Source organism: Vulpes vulpes, chromosome 8 (genome assembly GCF_048418805.1).
Source record: "Vulpes vulpes isolate BD-2025 chromosome 8, VulVul3, whole genome shotgun sequence".
Classification (NCBI taxonomy): Eukaryota; Metazoa; Chordata; class Mammalia; order Carnivora; family Canidae; genus Vulpes; species Vulpes vulpes.
In genome coordinates, this window is record NC_132787.1 from 87,501,594 (window position 1) to 87,527,376 (window position 25,783).

Sequence of the window (25,783 nt, forward strand, 5' to 3'; positions counted from 1 at the left end):
CATCTAATATGGCTGCTAAGACATCTGACATCAATCTGATCTGTGTAGATAACCTAATCTCTTTCCCCTCTGGAAGCTTTCATGGTTTTCTCTTTACTTTTGGTTTCATGGAATGTTCCCCATGTGAGTCTAGGTATGGGATTTTTTCATTAATTCTGCTCAGCAGTTGCTACATTCTTCCAATGTGAGTCGTCTTTAACACTGGGTATATTCCTTCCATTAGTTAAGAAAATATATTCTCTTCATTCTAACTTTCTGTCTGAACTTATGTTAGCTAGTTGTTAACTTCTGGATTTGTCCTCTCATACTTTTCATCTCCTTTCAATTGACATTGGACTCAAGGAAAATCCACTGGTTTGATCATCCACCTCACTAATCTGATTCTCAGTCTACTAACTGAGTTTATTTCAGCAATGTCTCTTTTTAATTTTTAGAACTTACAACTGGTTCTATTTTAGAAGATTTGTTTATTTCAGAGAAAGAGCACACATGTCTGTGCATGTGAGGAGGGGAGGAGCAGAGGGAGAGAGAATCTCATGACCCACCCTCCCCCCACACTGTTGAGTGCCAAGCCCAATGTGGGGCTCCATCTCGCATCCTGAGATCACGACCTGAGCCAACATCAAGAGTCAGACATTCAACTGAGTCACATAGGCGTCCCCAATTGGATCTCTTTATAGCAGCCAACTGTTGTGGACAAACAAAACATATAAGCCATGACAAATACAAAGAGTAACAATTTTGATAAAAATGTTTACTGAAGGATATGCCTGATCCTATTCTATTCTAAGCATTTTTCATTAAGTCAATTATTCAAGACAACCTTATGAATTAGGTAAAATTATTATCCTATTTAATAATGGATGAGGAAAACTGAGGTACACTAAGACTCAAAGAACTAATCAGCAGTAAAAACCAGTTTCAGAGACAAGCAGTCTGGCTCCAATACTAATGTTTTTAACCAGTGCACTAAACAGCCTCTCTGCAATATAGACTTGAATCTCTCTAAAGATAGTAGGTAAACATAGTTTAAGTTCTCCTAGGAGAATTACATATTCCTTGGAGGTTAAAGTTTCCATTTTTTAATATTAGACTCCCTTTAAAGTGGTACATTCTCCACAAATATTAATTCTGGATTGTCTTCATATGCATAAAGAATGTTCTAGACTGGGACGCCTGGGTGGCTCAGCAGTTGAGCATCTACCATCAGCTCAAGGCGTGATCCTGGGTCTGGGGATCGAGTCCCACATCAGACTCCTACGAGGAGCTTGCTTCTCCCTCTGCCTATGTCTCTGCCTCTCTCTCCATCTATCATGAATAAATAAATAAAATCTTAAAAAAAAAAAAGTTCTAGACTGAATAGTACTGATAGATAAAAGATATTTCTTCATTCCAAGTGAGAACATCTGTTGCTCCTCTGGGGGAAGGGAGCTAGAGTAACAAGACCTCTGGGGCTGTGCCATGAAACTTTTTCGAACAGTCTGTATGTTTCAGAAATTCCAGAAAGGGAAGTAAAATGACTGCATCAGTCTAGCTCTTGGACCTTCCTCTGAAGATGATTTTTCCCCTTTGTGCCTTTGTCTTCTCATATCCATTTATACATCACTTACACTTCTGAATCTTTTCTACTTCCTTGTGCTTAAACGTTTTTCTCCCTTTCATAAAAATCACAGGAACACCTTGTGAATTTCTTCTTCCATGTCACTGCCATCAATGCAATACTCTGTGTTTAACATAATACTCAGAGTTTTCTTAACATTCTAGAGATCCTCAAACATACATTTTGGGGACATTTATTTCATATCTCTATGGCTAGATAAATAACCATGCAACTGATCATATCCTCTGAAATTTGTCTATATTATTTGTCTTTTTCATACTTTTCCATTGGAGGACATTCCATCTATCAATTTCTGAATTTCTTAGACAAGGGCTAGGAGCCTGGCAGGTTTATAAAGACAGATTCTGTGGATGCTGGCATGGCTCTGTTACCACTGTCTCCTTTCTAAAACCTCACTAAAGTTATCAGCATCGCTTTCTTCTCAAAGCAGACAGGAGTAATCCCTGAGCATACACTATTATTGCAAACTACCACATAATTTTAGAATCTGGTTTTCCTTGGCTTAAATTCTCTTTTATCAAGTTTTTTGAATTCTCTAAAAAGGAAAAAAAAACTAATTGAGTGTATTTTTAACATTATGCATTCTTTCTAATAAAAAAAAAAAAAGTAAGCTCTTCAGACACCTGAGTGGTGTACTCAGTTAAGTGTCTGACTCTTGGTGATGGCTCAGGTCTGATCTCAGGGTTATGAGATGGAGGTCACCAGACGTGGGCTCCATCTGCGCTCAGCAATGAGACTGCTTGAGTTTTTTTTTTTCTCTCTCTCTCTCTCTCTCTCTCTCCCCTTCTGTCCCTCCCCTGCCCCTAAATAAATAAAATCCAAAAAAAAAAAAAAGGGAAGCTCTTTACACAATTTTTTCCCTTTTTTCATTTTAGTGTAGATGGATATAGTTAAGAGAATCATGAAAACATCTGTGCTACTCACCTAGTGCTCTAAAGACCAGACTTCATTGCTTCTCAGCCTTTTGGCTAAGATCAAGTGTAAAGACTGGACTTCAAAGATAAATTAATCTGATGTATCACTGTTGTCCATGTATTCATTAATTCATTATGGTATCTACCATAGAACTATAAATGCGAAACCAGAAACCAAATGCAATTTGAAGAGACAAATTGTTCTTTTTATTTTATTTTCAATCCTGAATAGAGGGTATTGGATGCAATCAAGGAAATGCTATCCATAGGCCTCTACTAAATGAGAATGAGTGATATAAACAGATGCAAATTTTTGTATAAACTTAAATCACAGCAATCATGAGCAAATACTGTATTTACTGAGGGTGTAGCTATGCATAACAATAATTTACATATAAATCCAGAACAAGTAATTATTTCCCAAAATTTCAAACTTGGTCACGGTGCTAAACACTATACAAAGTTAGGGAAGCCCTATCTTCTTTGAACTCAACATTTTATATTAGGTAATGTGGTCTACATCCCTCTTCTAAGCTGATTAACTTCCAAGATAAAAGCCACCCTCACTGCAAATTTCATAGACTCCACAAAGAGATTATCATACCTACCTGTAAAGAGCAGAAAGTCCTGCTTGACACTGAAGAAATACTATTTACTGGTGGCTTTTGTTGGCAAGATAAGGCTTCCTGGTTATAAATTTTAGGTTCACAATATTGTGGGACTATAATGTGTCTTTCATACTGTACAAGATTTGCCATTTAAGAATTTTTTAGATGAAATGCCATCTAAGAAATCTATTCCTATGGAAAATGAATTTCTATGCTAAATACATTACTAGTTCTGTACACTGAGAGAGCCTGTAGCAACTAGCATGTGGTGGGCAAAATAATGTCCCCCCAAAAAAGAGGTCTACATCCTAATTCCCAGAACTGTGAATACGTGACATAGCAAAAGAGAATCAACTGAATTTAAGGCAGAAGATGACCCTAAATTAGCCTACAGGGTCTAATTATAATCACAGGGGTCCTTAAAAGAAGAAAAAAGAAGCAGAAAAAGACTCATGTTTTAAAGCAAAAGGGACTCAACCAGTCATTGCTGGCTTTAAAGGTGTAGGAAGGGGACCAGGAGCCAAGGACCAAGTATTCAATTGAAGCTGAAAAAAGTCCAGGAAATATATTCTATACAGAGCCTACAGAAAGAAACCAGTCCTGTCAATGCCTTGATTTTAGCCCAATGGGTGCCACCTCAGACTTGTGACCTCCAGAACTTCAAGATGATGTGTACTGTTTAAGCTACTCTGTTCATGATATAAGCACTAACAGGAAACTACTGCCAAGATCTTAGTTTCTAACATCATTAAGAAACGTGACTAGGATTCCTTACAGAAATGTTGAGTCTAGGGAGGGGGCAAGGAACATAAGAATCTTATATCACTAGAAAGTTAAAAGGGGGCGAGGGGAGATGGAGGCCCAAAAGGACATAAGAGCCAACCTGCAAGATATCCCACTGGCAAAGGTCATACAATGTCGTCAACAAAATAAATCATACTGAATCATAACCCAAAGAAAAAAATATCAACAAGTTCATATTGGTATGTATAAATAAATAAGAAGGGACAAATCTTCTTTACAGAATTACAAATAAAATATGCAGATACATCTCACTCCAGGAAGTAAAGTTTAGTACCCCCTCCACAGCCCTTGTAAATGGGCTGTTGTTAGTGAATAAAAAATATGTAAAAAGTAAAAATAGCAACTTCATAATGGAGAAACCTGGCAGGCACCACCTTAAACCAAATGATTACAGTTAACATCACCAGTGATAAGCCATATTGATACCATGGACCTCCCTGAGGAGATGAGAAGAGCACTTCATCTCTGTGGTGCTTTTCCCTAAAACCCATAACCCCATCTGATCATGAGAAAATATACAAACTCAAATTGAAGAACATTCTATAAGATATTCAACCAGTGCTCTTCAAAAGCACCAAAATAAGGAGAGACTGCTACAGAATGAGACTAAGGAAACATGGTGAATAAAAATCCTCAGTTGGATTCTGGAACAGAAAAAGGGCATCTGAAATCTGAATGAGGCAGGTCATTAATCATATTGTACCCATGTTAATCTCTTGTTTGGACACACATCCCACAGAATCTGGGTGAAGAAAATACAAATTTTTTTTTTAGGTATGAGTAAAATTTTTTTTAATATTTTTTATTGGAGTTCAATCTGCCAATATATAGCCTAACACCCAGTGCTCATCCCACCAAGTGCTCCCCTCAGTGCCCATCACCCAGTCACCCCAACCCCCCACCCTCCTCACTTTCCACTACCTCTGTACTGTCATTGCAATTTTTTTATCAATCTAAAATTATTCCACATAAAAAGGTATTTAACAATCAACTATTTGTTGATCCAAACTTTTGCTTGATTTTTAAAAAATATATAAATAATGGCCACTTAGCATTCTAAACTCGAAGACCTTAATATTCTTACCTGGATTCACTTACTATACCATAAATAGTTAAAGATTATCAGTAAAAATACTTCTAAGATATGGTTTTGGCATTATTTTTATTGTGGAAGAACATTTCTAATTCTTGGCTACATCATATGTCCCTGCCTGGTGTTCATTACACAACAGTATAACACTCAGAAATATCTGACTTCAAGCACAAAGAAAATATTTTCTATATGATTTATGATAAACAAGAAAAAAGCATTTTTAAACTCTTCTAATGATGACATCTACAATAAACCTAACAGCCAATTCATTTTTTCCTCAGTATCACAATGTTGCCTTTTTCTGTAAAAAACAACTCACCCCACCATTTTCCATTGAGAGATACTTCATTTAGCCACAAGTGAAAGGGCAACTGAAGGCACTGGAGTCAAATTATCTATTAATATTAAGGTTAAGAAACAAACTATGGGGTACACTGAGTGTATCTCTCCTATCTTTCTACTATTATAAAGTACCCTTTTCAAAGTTGGCTCAAACGGATCACAGAAACATTTTGTTTGTGCTTCTCCACTAAATGCAAAACAGACACAAAACCCTAAAGCTCCCCCTCCCCACCCCTCCCAAATTCTTTTACTGTTCTCTTCTAAAAACCACCCTGTCATAAAAGCATTCTTTTTAGGTAATTTTTAGAGTCTACTTATTAATTTAAGCAAAGGATTTCTTCATTTTCAGTAGATGTAGGGGTACTAAAAGGCCTAGAATCAAAATACACTTCATAGCTTACATTTAAGATGCCAAGCAGCCTGAAGCAACACAAATCTGACTAGAATATCAGAGGTGGTGCACATCAATGGGATATCCAATTTAGGTAACCAATTGTATTAACTTCAGTAAGTGACTGAGTGAACAATTTATCCCACCCAAAGAAACTGTAAACTTCCATAGAGTACAGGGCTTGAGTTTTGTTAAGAAGTCAGCTAACAAACTCAAAACAAAAGCTTCACTTAAATTAGATCTCAATGCAATCCTAAAAAATTACTCAGTTCTCAGTGTAATCCTAGAAAGAAGTATAATCCTAGTATATAGTGCCTGGCACATGACTTAACTGAATTGAACCTTTGTTCCCAATGGGTTTCCCTCCCTCCCCAACGACAACAAAAAAGCATCAAAACTGATCTCAGCCAAGCAACTCTGGCAACTGAAACTATAAAATCAACAATTACAAGAACTTATTTTGCAACTAGCAAAATAGCAAAGATGAAAATGATCTTCGCTTTATATCTGAAAATACACAGATATGAATGTGATATCTAGCCACAGAACTAAGATACATTTAACATACTCTATTTCATTTGATGGTTTTCATAAAGATCTTGATTCATGATAAGTATTTAATATAATTTACTGAATGAGTAAATCAATCATTGGATACTTTTCTTTAAGAGCTTGGTGAAATGGGGAAAGCAGAGTTTTGGCTATAAATAACAGAATACTAATCTGGAAGACATATAAACAATCTGGATTTATGTTTCTCACATAAAATAAAGCTGGCCTCAAGGCTGGTTCAGAGGCCAGGCTCTCACAGTCTATTCCGCCATCCTCTTGGACGCAAGACAGTGCAGCAGCTCCAAGTATGATGTGCTCTAACAATAATGTCCCAAGGAAGAAAGGGGCAGCTCCATCCTCCCTTCATCAACTCTTGCCCTTTTTGATGAAGGAGGAAATTTTCTCCAGAGCCTCCTGATTCTCTCCCTTTTGTCTTGAGACTGGTTATTAGGAGCCAGTATCAGGTATTTTCATCCTCTCACAAGATGTATACATGAAAAATGGTCCACTGTCAAAATTAGTGAAACATCATCTCTGGCCTTTAGGTGTTTAGTAATAAATGCAACACAGGGAAGAAGGCTGCTGCTGTGAAATCTTCTGTAATTTAGATACAATAGGAAGGCAGACACTAATCATTTCTTGTGGCTAAGCCACAAGAAAGTTTGCTATGAGAGTAACAACTACAGTATAATTATTAAGTAGCTACAAATCCCTGATGAGAGAAGCCCTCTTTGAAGAAATGGTCACAGAGGGAGCTTCAAGTATTCTTGTTGAAGAGACTCCTTCCAGAAAGGCCTAAGCAGTTGTTAGCTCGGATGATGAGCACATTTATCTAATGTAGTAATAAAACTGATGTCTTGGTTATGCCAAAGAAACTAGTGGGACTGGAGTATTATTAGACTGGATACCTAGTCTTATGAGAGATTTCTCCAGTTAGAAATTTATTTCTCTTCTGTGAAGCAATATTAATAATTTCTTTAAGTATAGTTGACACACAGTGTTAACATGAGTTTCACAGTGACTTAACAATTCTGTATGTTATGCTGTGCTCACCTCAAGTATAGCTGCCATCTCTCACGTCATACAGTACTATTATACCATTGACTATTTTACCTATGCTGTACTTTTTGAGCCTTATGACTTATTGATTCCATAAATGGAAACCTACATGTCCCACTCCCTTTCACCCATTTTACCCAATTTCCACCCTCCTCATCTCTGGCAACCACCAGTTTGTTCTAAGTATGGGTCTGTTTCTGCTTTGTCTGTTTGCTTTGTTTCTTAGATTCCACATACAAGCAAAATCATATGGAGTTTAGTCTTTCTCTGTCTGACCTATTTCACTTAGCGTCATACCCTCTAAGTCCATCTATGTTGTCATGAATGGCAAGATTCCATTTTTTCCTTAAAGATTTTATTTATTCATGACAGAGAGAGAGAGAGAGAGAGAGAGAGAGAGAGAGAGAGGCAGAGACACAGGCAGAAAGAGAAGCAGCTCCATGCAGGGAAACTGACGTGGGACTTAATCCCGGGTCTCCAGATCACACCCCAGGCCGAAGGAGCTAAAACGCTGAGCCACCGGGGCTGCCCAAGATTCCATTTTTTTATGAGTAGTATTCCACCATATATATACAGTATCTTCATTCATCTACGGATGGGCAGTTAGGTTCCCTTCCTATCTTGGCTATTGTAAATAATGCTTCCATAAACATAGGGTTGCGTATACCTTTTCAAATTAGTGGTTTTGGTTTCTTTGGGCTAATACTCAGTACTGGGATTACTGGATCATATCTCTATTTTTCATTTTTTTGGGAAGCCTCATATTGTTTTCCCCAAAGGCTATACCAATGTGCATTCCCACCAAGAGGGCCTTGCCACACTTGTTATTTCTCATCTCTCTGATACCAGCCATTCTGACTAATAGAAGATGGTATCTTTTTGTGGATTTGCTTTGCATTTCCCTCATGATCAGTGATATTGAACATCTTTTCATGTGTCTGTTGGCCATCTGTATGTCTTCTCTGGAGAAATGTCTGTTCATGTCTTCTGCTCATTTTTAATTATTATTTTTATTATTTTAGTTTTGAGTTATATAAGCTTTTTATATATTTTAGATATAAAATATATCTAATCAGCTGTATCATTTGTAACTATCTTCTGCCACTCATTAGGTTACCTTTTCATTTTGATGATAGCTTGCTTCAGTGTGCAAAAGCTTTTTACTCTGGTGTACTCCCAACAGTTTCTTTTCACTTTTGTTTACCTTGCCTGAGGAGATATATACAGCAAAATACTGCAAAAGCCAATGTCAAAGAGATTCCTGCCTGTGTTTTCTTCTAGGAGTTTTATGGTTTTAGGTCTCACAATTAGTTCTGCAACCTATTTTGCATTTGTTTTGCGTATGGTGTAGGAAAGTGGTCCTGTTTTCCCAGCACCATTTATCTGTCTTTTCCCTATTGTATACTCTTGCTTCCTCTGTCATAAATTAGTTGACTATATCCACATTGGTTTACTTCTGGGCTATCTATTTTGTTCAATTAATATATGTGCCTGTTCTTGTGCCGGTAGCCTACTGTTTTACTACACCTGTGTAATCTATCTTGAAATCTGGGATGGTAACAACTCCAGCTTTTTCTTAAAATTTTTTTGGCTATTTGGGATTTTTTTTGTGGTCCATACAAACTATAGGATTTTTATTCTAGTTCTGTGAAAAATACTGTTGGTATATTGATAAGGATTGCATTGAATCCTTATCAAAGGATTGACAGGGCAGCCTGGGTGGCTCAGCGGTTTAGCACCACCTTCGGCCCAGGGCCTGATCCTGGGAACCTGGGATCGAGTCCCAGGTCAGGCTCCAGCATGGAGCCTGCTTCTCCCTCTGCCTGTGTCTCTGCCTCTCTCTCTCTCTCTCTGTCTCTCATGAATAAATAAAAGCTTTAAGAAAAAAATTCTTCCAATGCATGAGCATAAAACATCTTTCCATTTGTTTGTATCATCTTCAATTTCTTCATCAATGTTTTATAGTTTTCAGAGTACAGGTCTTTCACTTCCTTGGTGAAGTTTATTCCCAGGTTATTCTTTTTGGTACAATTGTAAATGGAATTGTTCTCTTAATTTCTCTTCCTGGTACTTTGTTATTAGTGTATAGAAATGCAACAGATTTCTGTATGTTAGTATCCTCTGACTTTACTGAATTCATTTATCAGTTCTCATAGCTTTTTGGTGGAGTCTTTAGGGTTTTCTGTATAGTATCATGTCATCTGCAAGTAGTAAGTTTTACATCTTCCTTACTAATCTGGGTTCTTTTTATTTCTTTTCCTTATCTGATTGCTATGGCTAGGATTTCTAGTACTCTGTTGAATAAAAGTGGTAATACATCCTTGTCTTGTTCCTGATCTTAGAGGAAAAGCTCTCTGTATTTTTTTTTTTACCGTTCAGTACAATGTTAGCTGTGGGTTTTTCATATATGGCCTTTATTATGTTGACCTCTAAACCCACATTTTTAGAGTCTTTATCATGAACAGATATTTAATTTTGTCATGTGCTTTTTCTGCATCTAGAGATGATCATGATTTTTATCTTTCATTTTGCTAATGCAGCATATCACACTGATTGATTTGCGGATATTGAACTATCTTTGCATCCCCAGAATAAATCTCACTTGATCACGGCAAATGATACTTTTAATATACAGCATGAAATTTGGTAAAATAAAATATGGGTCCACCAAACTGGATGAAGTCAAAGACTTTCATGGCTTCAAGATGATTTTAGTTTTAGTGAATGTCAAACTAAAGTAGGAGGAAGTTGGGTAGGAGACAAAGAACTTACCCTCTCATAGAAGATGGAGTTTGGTATTATAAACTGAAAATATCTCCAAGAGGAAAATATCCTCCTTTGGACTTAATCCATAAAAGTTATAAAAGCTAAGATGACATCAATCTGGTAATTCTTAAAACTGTGGAAGCAACAACATCTTTATTTCATCAATGTATACTTTACTAATCCTTAATACATTAATGAAAAACAATTAAAATGGAACACTTCACCACATAAAATGATTATCTTTGCATCAATACATCTCTGTGCTGGAGCACTTGCATGTTTACTAGTAGGGAACACTGCAATTATTGTTGCTATAGTGCACTGGTGAGGTCTTCAGTAGATGTTAACCGACTTTTTATTCAGGATCTTTAAAAACAGCAATGTTTATATAACACAAAAGGCATTTAAAATAAAACTGCAAGGATGCTTGGGTGGTACAGTGGTTGAGCATCTGCCTTTGGCTTGGGGTGTGAACCAGGTCCAGGAATAAAGTCCCACATCAGGCTCCCTGTGAAGAGCCTGCTCTCTCTCTCTCTCTCTCATAAAAATCTTTTAAAAAATAAAATAAAATAAAATTGCAGTAAAAAATAAAAAAAATAAAATTGTAGTTATTTGTAAATCAAATTTGACCCAGGATAGCCCTGGTGGCTCAGCAGTTTAGCGCCGAATCGAGTCCCATGTCGGGCTCCCTGCATGGAGCCTGCTTCTCCCTCTGCCTGTGTCTCTGCCTCTCTCTCTCTCTCTCTCTCTCTGTCTCTCATACATAAATAAATTTTAAAAATGTTTTTAAAAAATTTTGACCCAAAAATATTTAATGTTTTGACATATAGATTAACAGTCTGGGAGACAGAATTTATGAGTACCCTCCCACCCAGTTTCAACCATTCTGCTGAAGTAGACAACCACAGGAGCTTCTGGACACACACTCACAGTCTCTGCATGTCTTTAACACACAGAATGCATAGAAGCTCATTCTGAACAATCATATTTCACAATTTCACATATTTCCTAATAGTTTAGGTCACAATTTGTGATTTTCCTAGTTTTCAGCATTCTGTTATGTTGCAGTTTTAGAATTACTGTATTGTATGACAATTTACTTTGAAGCTATGATGTCAGGTCAGGAAGTTTTTAAATTTAATACACAGCATGGCTACTTTTTAAATCACTATCTCTTTAATATTTATTCCTCTTTATACTTTCAAAAGGCCTCAAACTCTTCTGCCACTCAAACATAATAAATAATCCGGAAAAATCAAGAAGCTGTGTGGGCACAAATGGAACAAAAAGTCCATTTGCCTGGTGATTCTGTACCAGGCAAATGGACTTTTTATGGTATCTTTTGGTTAATATTTCATTTCATTAGTTGTACTAAGTGGTTATAAAGTTGGCTAAAAATAAAAATCTATGTGTATACTACCATTAGAAACAGCTGACCTCTAACTACAGGCCATTTTTTTGTTAAAATTTAATTTCTTATATCTTTTTTTTTTTTATTTCTTATATCTTAGCAAACTCTAAACTCTTCAGTTAACCAAAGCTTTTTATAACCAGACCTGAACTCTAAACACTTACTGATTTCTTTTCAACTTGTAACATTAATCTATTACTTTTATACTCTAGGAAAAGAACTTCCAAATTCCAAATTCTCATCCATTCTCCAAGCTGGCACTACAGATATAAAATATAATTTTTCTTTAGTCATTTGTAAATGAACTAAATAGACCAGAAAATTCCATTTAAATATCTAGAAAGCAAACATTTATTTAGAAATAATTATAAAGAACAATATTAAATACTCCCTGAAGTCATGCCTGTTAATGAGCTAAATCTAGCACAATCTGAAGCAGCTGAAATAGGTGACCACTAAAATGTTTCCATTCTTTTCCCTTTCTTTCAAATCCTCCTGCAAACTTCGGCTTTTAATGCTCTCATTTGCTCTGTTTGGGTTTGGGTTTTTGTGTTTTGTTTTGGCTTCTCGCTTCCTACATTTTCCCCTTGCTTAATTTTCTTTGCACTTTAATCACCATACAGGTTCTAAAATCTTTTTCTCTAACTCAAAATCAGTTCTCATTAATTTTTGCGTTTTCATGAAATCTTATCAAGTCTACAAATTTTTAAGAGCCAACAATGTGAAAGACATTCTGTATGGGGCTTATAAGTCATGTGGGGGGGAAATGTACAAATGGAAAAGCTAAGAATGAAATACTTACATAGGAAATCATGACAAGAGAAGAAAAAGATTTGTGATGATAAAAATGACTATACCAGTGTGGAGTAGGAGGAAATAAAGATTAGGTGGTAGGAGAAAGTGAACGTACAGGTCGCTGAGACACTGGAAAACTGAGAGGTCTAATATGGAACTCTGTAAGGCAAGAGGTGGAATGGTAGATGTTCCAAATGGAACTACAGAAGTAACAACCAATGGCAACAACATTCTACTGGAACTTAATCCTCACAACTACCCAATAAGTAGTATTATTATTCAATATTGAAATGTAACTGATATAAACATTAATTTCAGATAAAAACAAACTGATTCCATACATATATGTATTGGGAAAAGATAACTACAGTATGTCTAGTTAACATCATTACAATAGATACAAATGTTTTTCTGATGAGCAACTTTTAAATGCTCAACAGTATCATTAACTATAGTCACCATGCTGTACATTTTATCCCCATAACTGGTTTATGACTGGTGCCTTTTGACCACCTTCAGGTATTTTGCTCAAATCCCAACACCCAGGCTCTGGCAACCACCAATGTGTTCTCTATACCTCAGTTCAGTTTTTACTGTTTTGTTTTGTTTTGTTTTTAGATTCCACATATAAGTGAGATCACACGATATTTGTCTTCCTCTGATTATTTCTCTTAGCATAATATTCTCAAGGTTCACCCATGTTATCTCAAAGGCAAGATTTAATTCTTTATTTAAGGCTAAATAATATTCTTCTGTGTGTAACTTACACTGTTTTTTTTTTAATTTTAATTCCAGTGTAGTTAACATAACAGTATTATCTTCATTTCAGATGTACAATATAGTGATTCAACAATTCCATATTACTCAAGTGCTCATCACAATAAGTGTACTCTTAATCTCTTTCACTTATTTCATCCATCCCTGCACCCACCTCCCCTCTGGTTACCATCCGCTTGTTTTCTTGGTTTGTCTCTTTTTTTTCCCCCTTCGTTTATTTGCGTTTTTTCTTTTCCCCATAAATTCGACATGAGTAAAATCATATGGTATTTGTCTTTTTCTGACTGACTTATTTCACTTAGCATTATACTCTCTAGAACACATTCATGTTGTTGCAAATGGCAAGATTTCATTCTTTTTATGGCTGAATAATGTTCAGTTGTATATACATACCACATCTTCTTTATCTATTCACCTGTCGATGGACACTTGGGCAGCTTCCATAATTTGGCTATTGTAAATAATGCTGCAATAAACATAGGAGTGCATATATCTTTTCGAATTAGTTTTTTCCTATTCTTTGAATGAATACACAGTACAGTGTAATTATAGAATTGTAGGGTGGTTGTATCTTTAACTTTTTAAGGAACCTCCATACTGTTTTCCATAGTGACTGCACCAGTGTGCACTCCCACCAACAGTGCACAAAGGTTCCTTTTTCTCTACATAGTTGTTTCTTGTATATTTTGGATACTAACCCTTTTTGAGATAGGTCATTTGCAAATATCTTCTCCTATTCCATCGGTTGTCTTTCAGTTTTCTTTGTTGTTTCCTTTGTTGTACAAAAGATTTTTTAAAGTGTAGTCCCAGTATTCTATTCTTTGCCTTTATTGCCCTTGCTTCAGGAGACCTATCTAGAAAGATACTGTTACAGCTTACGTCAGAGAAATTACTGCTTGTGAATTCTTCTAGGATTTTTATGGTTTCAGGTCTCACATTTAGGTCCTTAATCCATTTTGAGTTTATTTTTGTGTATGGTGTAAGAAAGTAGTCCAATTTCATTCTTTTCCATGTAGCTGTCCAAATTTTCCAACACCATTTGTTGAAGAGACTGCTTTTTCCCTCTGCATATTCTTGCCTCCTTTGTCAAAGATTGACCCTATAACCATGAGTTTATTTCTGGGCTTTCTCCTTTGTTTCATTGTTCCATGAGTCTATTTTTGTGCAAATACCATACTGTTATGATTATTACAGCTTTGTAATATATATAACCTGCAAACTGGAATTGTGATACCTCCAGCTTTGCTTTTCTTTTTCAAAAGTACTTTGACTCTCCAGGGTCTTTTTTGGTTCCAAATAAATTTTAAGATTTTTAAATTCTGCTCTATGAAAAATGCTGTTGGTATTTTGACAGGGATTGAGGGACTGGATTAAATCTGTAGATTGTTTCAGGCAGTACAGATATTTTAAAAATATTTTTCCGATCCATGACATGGAGTGTTTTTCCACTTCTTTGTGTCCTCTTCAATTTCTTTCATCAGTGTTTTATAGTTTTCAGAGTACAGGTCTTTCACAACATTAGTTAGGTTTATTCCTAGGTATCTGATTTTTAGTGCTTTTTTTTTTTTTTTTTTTTTGCAAATGGGATTGTTATCTTAATTTCTCTTTCAGAGGCCTCATTATTAGAGAAATGCACCAGATTTCTACACACGGATTTTGTATCCTCTTACCTTACTGAATTCATGCATCAGTTCTAGTGGAGTTTTTTTTGGTGGAATCTTTAGCATTTTCTATATATAGGATTATGTCATCTACAAATAGTGAAAGTTTTACTTTTTCCTTACAAAATCCTCAAGAAAATAACCACCACACAAAATCCAATAATACATTTAAAAAATCATTCACCATAACCTAGCAGTATTTATTCTGGCATGCAAGGATGGTTTAATACTCTTAAGTCATTCAACGTGATACATTATTAAGAGAAAAAAAAAAACTATATGATCATTTCAATAGATACAGAAAAGCATTTAACAAAGTACAACATGCATTCATGAAAAGCCCTCAACAAAGTAGGTTTAAAGGGAACATACTGAAACATACTAAAGGTCATATTTGAAAAGCCCGGAATAAGCATCATACTCAATAGGGGTAAACAGTTTTTCCACTAAGGTCAGGAACAAAGACAGGGATGTCCACTCTCACCACTTTTATCACAGTACTGGAAATAGCACAGCGATTAGACAACAAAAAGAAATTAATGGCCTCTGAACTGCTAAAGCAGACATATTAACTTTTTAAATGTTTAGTAGAATTTGCCTGTGTAGCTGCCTGGTCCTGGAATTTTGTCTGTTGGGAGTTTTGGATTACTGATTCAATTTCATTGCCGATAATTGGTGTTCAAATTTTCTACTTTTCCTGTTTCGGTTTTGGTTGATTACATGTTTCTAGGAATTTGTCCATTTCTTCTAGGTTGTTCAATTAGCTGGCATATAAATTTTCATAAGTATTTTCTTAGAGTCCTTTGTATTTTTGTGATATTGGTTATTTTTCTGCTTTCATATCTGATTTTACTTGAATCCCCTTTTTCGATGAGTCTGGCTAAAGATTTATCAATTTTGTTGATCTTTTCAAAGAACCAACTCCTGGTGATTTCTATTTTTAGTTTCTAGATCATTTACTTCTGCTCTAATCTTTATTAGTGCTTTCCTTCTAGTGGTTTTGGGTTTTATTTGTTCTTTCTTCTAGTTCCCTTAGGTGTAAAGGGTTATGGGGTTTTTTTGGTTCTGTTTTTTCAGATTTTTCTTGCTTCCTGAGGTAGGCTTGTATTGTTACAAATTTCCCTGTTAAACCCACTTTTGCTACATCCTAAAGGTTTTTGGACTATTGTGTCTTCCTTTTCATTTGTCTCTGTATTTTTTTTCCTCTTTGATTGTTCAGTTGATCCATTCATTATATGAAAGCTTCCAAATATTTTATTGTGGTTAATTTCTAGGTTTATAGTGTTGTGGTCAGAAAAGACGCATGATATGACTTCAGTCTTTTTTATTTTTGTTGAGACTTGTTTTCTGGCCTAATAGGTGATTTGTTCTGGAAAAATGTTCCATGTGCACTTGAAAAGAATGTGTATTCCACTGTTTTAAGAATGGAATGTTCTGAATATATCTGCTAAATCATCTGGTCCAAGGTATCATTCAAAGCCACTGTTTCCTTCTTGATTTCATGTTTTGATTATCTGTCCATTGATTTAAGTGGGGTTTTAAAGTCTTCTACTATTATTGTATTACTACCAGTTAGTTCTTTTATGTTTGTTATTAACTCTTTTATGTTGGGTGCTCCCATGTTGGATGCACAGTTACAATTGTTTTATCTTCTTGTCAGATTATCCTCTTTATGATTATTATAGTCTTTGTTTCTTGTTACAGTCTTTTTTTAAAGTCTCTTCTGTCTGTTATTAGTGTTGCTACCCCAACTTTCTTTTCATGACCACTTGCATGACAAATACTTCCCTATCCCCTTACTTTCTATCTGTATGAGTCTTTAGGTCTGAAATGAGTTTCTAATAGGCAGCATATAAATGGGTCTTGTTTTTTTAATCAGTCCATCACCCTGTGTCTTTTGGAACAATAGGTCCTTTTACATTCAAAAATTATTAATAGGGATGTTTTATTATTCTGTTCCTTATTTTGTGGTTATTTTTATAGTTCTTCTCTGGTCCTTTCTTCCTTTACTCTCTTCTCTCATAAGTTGCTTTCTTTGGTAATATACTTGGATTCCTTTTTCTTTAGTTTTTTGCATATCTATTACTGGTTTTTTATTTGTGATTACCACTAGGTTTGTAGATAACATTGACTTCTATATGCAGACGATGTTAAGTTAATGGTCCCTTACATTTGAGCCTATTCTTTACTTCTGTCCTCCCTAACATTTTAAGTATATGGTTTCATACTTCCTTTTTATTTTGTGAATCATTGACTGAATTTTCTCAGGTATACTTATTCTTACTGCTTTTGTGCTTCTATTACTCTTATTTATGGTCTTTATTTTCCATTCAAAGAGTCCCCTTAACATTTCTTGTACAGCTGGTTTAGTGGTGATGAGTTCCATTAACTTTTGTTTGTCTGGAAAACTCTATCTCTCCTTGTATTCTGAATGATAGCCTGGCTGGACAGAGTATTTTCAACTGCAGATTTTCTTCCATTCAGCACTATGAATATATCAGGCCACTTTTTTCTACACTGCAAAGTTTCTGCTGAAAAATCTGATAGCTTTGGGGTTTCCCTTGTATGTAACCGTTTGCTTTTTTCTTCTGCTTTAAAAATTCTTCATCTCTGCTTTTTGCCATTTTAATTACTATGTGTTTTGCTATCGATTTCCTTGGATTGATTCTGTTGGAGGATCTCTGTACCTCCTGGATCTGAATTTGCTTCCTACCTCAAATTGGGTAAGTTTTAGCTATTAAATTTCTTCAAATAAACTTTCTGCCCCATTTTTCTCTTCTTCTGAGATCCTTACAATGCAAATGTTACAACACTTGATGGAGTCACTGAGTTCCCTAGGTCTATCCTCTATTTGCATAAGTGTTTTTCTGCTCGCCTGCTCATCTTGATTACTTTCCATTACTGTCTCCCCCAGGTCATAGATTCATTCTTGTTTCCTCTAGCCTGCTATTTATTCCATCTAGTGTGTTTTTAATTTCATTTATTGTGTTTTTCATCTCTGATTCATTCTTTTTTTATCTCTTTGTTAATGGTCTCAATGATGTCCTCCATTCTTCTCAAGTCCAGTATCTTCAGGACTATTACTTTAAATTCTCTATCAGGCATATTACTTATCTCCATTTCACTTAGGTCTCTTGCTGTGGTTTTGTACTGTCCTTTCACTTGGGACATATGCCTCATTTTTACCTGTGTCTATGTGTTAGGAGAGTCAACTTATGTCTCCTGCTCTTAAAAGTGGTGGCCCTATGAAGAAGAGGCCCTGCAGTGCCCTACAGTACAGTGTCCCTTGTTTACGGGAAGCTGGTGGCTCATGGGTGGTTCCTGTGTGTGTGTGTGTGTGTGTGCGCCCTGCTGTTTTGGCCGAGCTGCTTTTTCCTTTGGTTCAGTTATCTGTGGTGGTTCTCTGCCTGTTTGGTCCTATTAGTGTTAGTGGGCCAGTCTGAGGCCACCTTTGGCTTGAGGTGAGTCAAGACTAGGTGTTTGTCAGACATGCAGAGAGCACTAAACTACAGGGTGCTATCCCTATGTTGTCCCCTGAAAAGCTTTTGTTGGTAGGCCAAGGGCCTACAGTCAGAACAACTGTCAGCCCCCAGCTCACTGCTGGGACTGCAATCTGAGTGGTGTTAGGGAGGGCAGGAGTCACTTTGGAGTGGTGTTCCTGTTTCAACTGCTTGCACATTGCCAGGCTTATGGCCCTGGTTTGAAAGGGTTCCAGGCAAGAGTGCATTGGATGGGGCAGATTTGCTATGTGCTGCAGGCAGAACATGCAGTTTTAATAAGGTTACACACCCGTCTTCCATGAGAGGGAACCCACTGCTGCTGTACCCACAAGTTGCCGGTACCAAGGCCTCACAAATTGCAGGAGCAGAAGATAAAGTATGGGCAAGGTTTGTGCTATCTTCTGGGGGAGGGAACCAGCAGTTGACCTGGGACTAATGCAAACCTGACTAGAAGAGGTGGATCCACAAAGAAAATCTGTAGCTAAGCAAGTTTGGTAGGAAATTTCTGCACTGCAGGTGGTCATGTGTTCATGCTGGGGGACAGGAAAGGAAATGACTCCTGCCCACTCCTTTATATCTGGAGGAGTCTTCCAGTGATCTCTGTCCCTCTGGTATCCTATCTGAGAATAGTAAATAATTCTCCATTCCATATGCCCACAGCATTTTTCAAACTGCTGCTTCTACACTGTATCTCTTCAGGCTGTTTGTTTGTTATGCTATAAAGATATATATCTTTAAAAGCATGGACTCCATTTTCTCTCTCCTCCCTGCTCTCCAAGTGTTGACCCACTGATTTTTTTTTTTTTTTTAATATTCCAGGCTTTAAGTCCTGCTGGTGTTAAGAACTTACAAAAGGAGGCTCCTTTGGTTTTCAAAGCCAAATGTTACAGGGATTCGTCTTCCGTGGAGGGCTTTCCAGTTTGAGAGTCTGTTTCTCTCCCCTCTCTGTGCCCACAGGTCCCTCTCTCTCTCAGACAGTCCTGTGGTTTCCCTCTCCACTGTAACTCCACCTTTCCTGCCCTCTTCTCTACATTAGTTATGGAGTTTGTTCTGTCAGTCTTTGGGCTATTTTCTGGGTTATTTACCTCGAGGTGAGTGTTACCTAGCTGTATCAGTGGGATGAAGTGAGCTTAGGGTCCTCCTACTCCCCCATATTCCCAGCAACCTCCTATTTCACATCGTCTTTATCCATTCATTCACTGATGTGGATGGTTAGGTTTTTTGAATATCTTGGCTATTGTAAATAATACTTCAGTGAACATGGAGGTGCATATATCTTTTCAATTTAATGTTTTATTTCCCTTCAGATAAACACCCAAAAGTAGAGTTACTGGATCATATGTAGTTCTGTTTCTTTAATTTTTTGAGTACTATCCATATGGCTTTCCATAGTGGCTGAACCAATTTAAATTTCCACCAACTATGCACAGAGGTTCCCTTTCTTCCACATCCTTACCAACACTACAGCTCATCTTTTTGACAGTAGCTATTCTAACTTATGTATAATGATGTATCATTATGGTTTTGATTTACATTTCCCTGATGATTAGTGATGTTGAGTACCTTTTCAAAATATATCTTACTCAGATCCTCTGCCCATTTTTAAAATAAGATTTGCTGGAGGTTTTTTGGTGCATATTTTTTCTTTTTACTTTACTATTGAGTTATAGGAGTTCTTTACATATTTTGTATACTAATCCACTGTCAGATACACAATTTGCAAATATTTTCTCCCATTTGGTAGATTGCCTTTTCATTCTTTCATGGCTTCCTTCATCTATACAGAAAATTTTTAGTTTAATGTTGTCTCTGTTTTTTTTTTTTTTTTTTTTTTTGCTTTGTCAAATCCATAAAATCATCATCAAGACCAATGTTCAGGAGCTTATCACCTATGTTTTCTTCTAGAAGTTTTATGATTTCAGCTCTTAAATTCAACTTTAATCTATTTTGAGTTAATTCTTGTGTATGTTGTAAGACAGTAGTCCATTTCATTCTTTTGCATATGGCTGTCCAGTTTTCCCAACACTATTCTTCAGTAATGTGTACTGTATATTCCAGGTTCCACTGTCATATATTAATTGACTATATTTGCATAGATTTAGTTCTAGGTTCTCCATTCTGTTCCACTTATCTGTGTCTGTTTTTATGCTAATACTGCTCTGGTAACTATAGACTTTTAACACACTTTGAAATAAGGAAGTGTGATGCCAACAGGTTCTTTCTCATGATTTTGCTTTGGCTTTTGGGGTCATTTTTGGCACCATACAAATTTTCGGGTTGGTTATTTCTATGAAAGATACCATGGAAATTTAAGAGATTGCATTGAATCTGTACATTGCTTTGGGTAGTAATCATTCCAATCCACAAACACCAAATATCTTTCCATTTGTATCTTTTCAATTTCTTTCATCAGTTTTCAGTGTACAGGTTATCTCACCGCCTTAAATGTATTCCAAAGTGTTTTATCCTCTTTAATACAGTTATAAATGGGAATGTTTTCTTAATACCTCTGATATTTGTATATTGATTTTGTATCCTACAACTTTACTAAATTCAAGGTTTTCTACATATAATATCACGTAATCAGCAAATAGTGACAGTTTTCTTCTTCCTTTAATTTGGATGCCATCCATGCATCCACCCACCCTGCATTTCCAATAGTATGCTAAATAAAGGTGGTAAAGTAGGCATTCTTATTCCTGATTTTAGAGGAAAAGCCTCAAACTTCCAGCATTTAGTATAATATTAGCTATGGGCTTGTCATATATGGCCTTTATGAATTGAAGTACATTCCCTCAGTACCCACTTTGTTGAGAATTTTTATCATAAATGGATGTTGAATGCTGTCAAATGCTTTTTTGGCATCTACTGAGATAATATGATGATATGTATCCCTCATTTTGTTAATGTGGTAATATCACATTGATTGATTTGCAGATAGTGTACCATCCTTGCATCCCCCAGAATAAAACCTACTTTATCCTGGTGTATGAGTTAAATTTGTTCAGATTTTTTATTTCTTCATGATTCAGTCTTGCTAGGTTTTACACTTTTAGGAATTTATCTATTTCTTCTAGGTTGTCCAAATTGTTGGTATACAACTGTTCATAGCAGTCTCTTACGATCCTTTGTATTTCTATAGTATCAGTTTTTACATCTCTTCTTTCATTTCTAATTCTATTTGTGATCTCTCTTGGGTGATTCTAGCCAAAGATTTGTCCATTTTGCTTACATTTTCCAAAAATTTGATTATGTTTACAAATTGTCTTTTTACTGTTTTATTTATTTGCACCTGGTCCTTGTTATTTCCTTCCTGTATTAATTTTGAGCTTCATTTGTTCTTCTTCTAATTCCTTGAGGTGCAAAGTTAGGTTATTTGACAGCTTTCTTATTTCTTGATGTAGGCATTTATCACTATGAACTTCCCTTTCAGAACTGCTATTGCCACATCCCAAAAGTACTTATTTTTTGGTGTGTTGTATTCCCATTTGCCTCAAGGTATTTTTTTTTAATCTTTTGATTTCTTCTTTAAAAAATATACTACTGAGCAACCACTTTGTCAATCTCCACATAATTGAGTTTTCCAGTTTTCTTTTTGTAATGGCTTTTAGTTTCCTATTATTGTGACCAGAAAGATGCTTCATGATTTCAATCTTCTTAAATTTATTGAGAGGAACATGAAGCAAGAGACTCTCAACTACAGAGAACAAACTCATGGTTACCAGAGGGGATGTGGGGGAGAGGGGGGATGGGTGAAATAGGTGACAGGGATTAAGGAGTGCACCTTTTGTGAGGAGCACTGGGTGATGAGTGGAAGTGCTGAATCATTAAATAATACATCTGAAACTAATATTATACTGCATTGACTACCTGGTATTTAAATAAAAACTAAAAAAAAAAAAAAAGTGTTTTGTGGCCTTACAGATGACATATCCTACAGAATGTTTCCATGTGTTGCTTAAAAAAATGTGTATTCTGTTGAATTTGGATGAAATGTTCCATACATGTCTGTAAAGTCCATTTGGGCTAACATGTCATTTAAAGCCAATGTTTTCTTATTGATTTTCTGTCTGGATGATCTATTCATTGAAAAAAGTGAGTTTTGAAGTCATGCACTATTTTTGTACTACTACCGTCTTATTCAGTGACCCCTTTATCATTACATCATGACCTTTTCTCTTAGTCTTTATCTACCTTTCTCTAGGTACATCTTTTCTATCCCTTCACTTTCAGTCTCTGTGTGTTCTTCTGAGGTGAGTTTCTTATAGGCAGCATATTAGATAGTTCTTGTCGGCCACTGTGTCTTCTAATTGGAGAATTTAGTTCATTCACATTTAAAGTAGGTACTGATAAGTACACACTTATTGCCCATCTTGTTCATTGTTTTCTGGCTATTTTATAGTTCCTTTGTTTCCCTCTTCTCTTGTTCTCTTCCTTTATGATTTGAGATTTTCTCTCCTGGTATGCTCAAATTCCTTTCTCTCGTTTGTGTCATCTACTATAAGGTTTTGCTTTAGACTTACCATGAGACTTACATAAGACTACTTACATTTGTAACAGTCCATTTTAAGCTAATAAAAACTCAAGTTGGGACACATTCTAAAGCTCTACATTTTTACTCCTCCCCTATTTGCTATACATGACCCACACATGCTTATCATGTTCATTTTTTGTTTATATAGGTTTTTAATTTAACATAAGCTCTTAAATGAAATGTGGACCAGCAAAGCCTATTAAAGCAGTATATAGGACATTAAAAAAGAGAACTTAACGGCTCCTAGTTCCTGCCTAAACATGTTTGTCTCTAAAGTTAACTTCACAATAGAAGATAGGTATTAGTTTGACTCAAACCTAAATATAGAATACTTATCTGGAGAATGCAGATTTAAATATACTATGTACTATATTAAATGGAAATAAAACTTTAGCATTATGTGATAATGCAGCCACTTTTCTTCTATGTAAAATTCATCATTCCATCACATACATATGTAAAATTTTTATTTTGCCAGAAACTTCTAACCTAATTTGCTTTCTTGAAAACCACACAGCCCAGTCACTATATAATCAAGATGAAGTTATTCAAATGAAGATAGTGAGAACCTGTGGAAGAAAGCCATCCAATGAGGAGCCAGGGAGGGAGGGAGGCCTGTTTTGTTTTGTTTTGTTTTATGTACCAGTCTGGAGTGGAGATTTGTCTGACTAAACTGGGAAGCAGAAGGAAAGGAGTATGTGTTGTTTCAAATACCATAGATTCTCATTGTTCTTAACAAATCTTGGTAAACAGTAAGTGTTTATTCATTGCATGTCCCTGGGACCATCTCCAGAGACTTTAAATGACTTATTGTAGAATTTTCACCATTTCACTGGGCAGTCGGTCTGCTATCATCCTGAAGTGCCCCTCATGCTATCCTTTATACCCAAAATGTTTTCTTGGGTTATATTTTTTATTATCTTCTTTAGGGGCTCTAATTATATGTGTCAGACCTCCTTTGATTATCTTCCATTTCAACTACTTTCTGACAATTTTTTCCCTCATTTCATTTTATTTTTCTGTACATTCCTCGTAGGATTTTGCCTTTCTGTCCTATTTTTTTTCCCTTGACTTCAATCAATTCTCATTTTTCTTATTTTCTTGATGATAACTGTTCTTTGTATTTCTCAAAGTGGGTTTTCTCCCCCCATACTCCCAAATGTTTGATGGCACGTCAATTCAGTTGAGTGTTGTGTTACAGTGCAGGTTTTGTATTTTTCAGGTATGTTCTCAAAATATTTCTTTTATAGATATAAAATTATTTTGGCAGTTCATTTTTTGTGGCTTTATTGGCGGAGGGGCAAAAAATGGCTATTATTTTGCTACTCTTTCTATTCCTGCAGGATTTTTCATTTCCTTGTTTTCCTCACTGCCACATCTCCATGAGGAACTAATTCCTCTCTTTGTATCTGATTCTCCCTCAGAAGCAATGCTTTTCTGAGATTGCCTCTTCAGGTCCCACTGTCTTTCTAATCATTTCCGTACATCATGTGCTGTGAACCCTGACGTCCTGACCTATGTTCAATATTCTGGCATTTAGTATTAGACTTTGTCTTGTTGAGGATGCTTAGTTGTCCATGCCCCTCTACTTTTAAGCCTTATCTCCCGAGTCTTAGCATGCATAGACTTGCAACAGTGGCAGGTCAAAAGGAATCTTTTAGAATTTATTTCTCTAGTTAAGGTATTCTTTGTCTTCCAGTCATTCTGAAGAGATGAGTGATACCTATTTTTATTTCCTGATTGTTTATTTGATCACTTTTTTTTAAGTCTGAGAAAAATCAGCCTGCTGCCATTGTCCTCAAAAACGCTTTGGAAGAAGACTTTTAATTTTTCTTCATTGTTGCTAGAATTGTCAATTACATTTTTTGTATGTAATTTCCTGATTTCACATAAATTTTCAAACTCATTTGCATAAGTTTTTAATATTCTCTTGCTATATTTTATATAGAATCAGGAACAATAAACAGATATTATCATTCTTGCTACTTGGTAGCATGCACTTTCTCTTTTCTTTCTTGATCAGTCCTTTTAGGGATGCAGCAGTTTTGGAAATACTGATATGATCTTTGACATTTCTCTCAAGAACTGAGGTCAGTGCTCTCTCCTAGAATCTCTGAAGATAGTGACAGCCTTCACCAATAATATAGTGGGTGTGACACTATATGAATTCTGAGGTGAGGTCATAAAATGCCTTGCAGTTTCATGCTGGTTTTATAGGGATGTTTACTCTAAAGGAAGTTAGCTGCCATGTAAGAAATCGACTGTCTTGAGAGTACAAACCTCTGGGATGCCTGAGTGGCTCAGTGGTTGAGCATCTGCCTTTGGCACAGGGCATGATCCTGGAGTCCCGGGATCGAGTCCCACATTGGACTCCCTGAGGGGAGCCTGCTTCTCCCTCTGCCTATGTCTTTGTCTCTCTTTCTCTGTGTCTCTCATGAATAACTAAATAAAATCTTTTTTAAAAAGTTACTGAACTATTAATTCATATCCTTCATTCTCTCAACATTAAATATTTTTAAAAAGATGTTAATCTGTTGTGATACATGGTTTTACACTAGTGAGAAAAAAATGGGAATGACTTTAATACTTAAGTAGCATTTAACAAGTTATTAAAGGAATGAACAATGTAAAATAATTTGTGAATAACGTACCAAACCCAGGAACACTTTTGAGGCTGGCTTTAAGGCAAATTTTCTCCAATCTGAGGTAGCTATATCTCATCAGACAATTCCACAGGAACATCCAGTCCATTCTTGTCCGATGATTCATGATGATGACACTTCTTTCCCCAGGAACAAACGCATCACCTGTTATAATCACTTTTACACCAAACATGGTCTCCAGCAGTGCCTAAGGAATAAGCAATATAGACATGTAACAATTTAAAGTTATGATTTCCCATAGGTAAATTTTATCACATCGTGTAAATAAATGATATCTAGTAAGTCAAAGGCA

At 35.9% G+C, this 25,783-nt stretch overlaps 1 protein-coding gene across 3 annotated transcripts in view; it reads right to left on the reverse strand.

The window, feature by feature from the left end:
- Nucleotides 1-25,783, reverse strand: part of LCLAT1 (lysocardiolipin acyltransferase 1) — a 194,206-nt gene that overhangs the window by 89,274 nt on the left and 79,149 nt on the right. For all 3 annotated transcript variants that reach the window (XM_026016010.2, XM_072767383.1, XM_072767382.1), the window contains exon 3: nucleotides 25,480-25,678. In XM_026016010.2, the coding sequence (XP_025871795.1) occupies nucleotides 25,480-25,678 (199 nt within the window). The remainder of the gene's footprint in view (nucleotides 1-25,479; nucleotides 25,679-25,783) is intronic.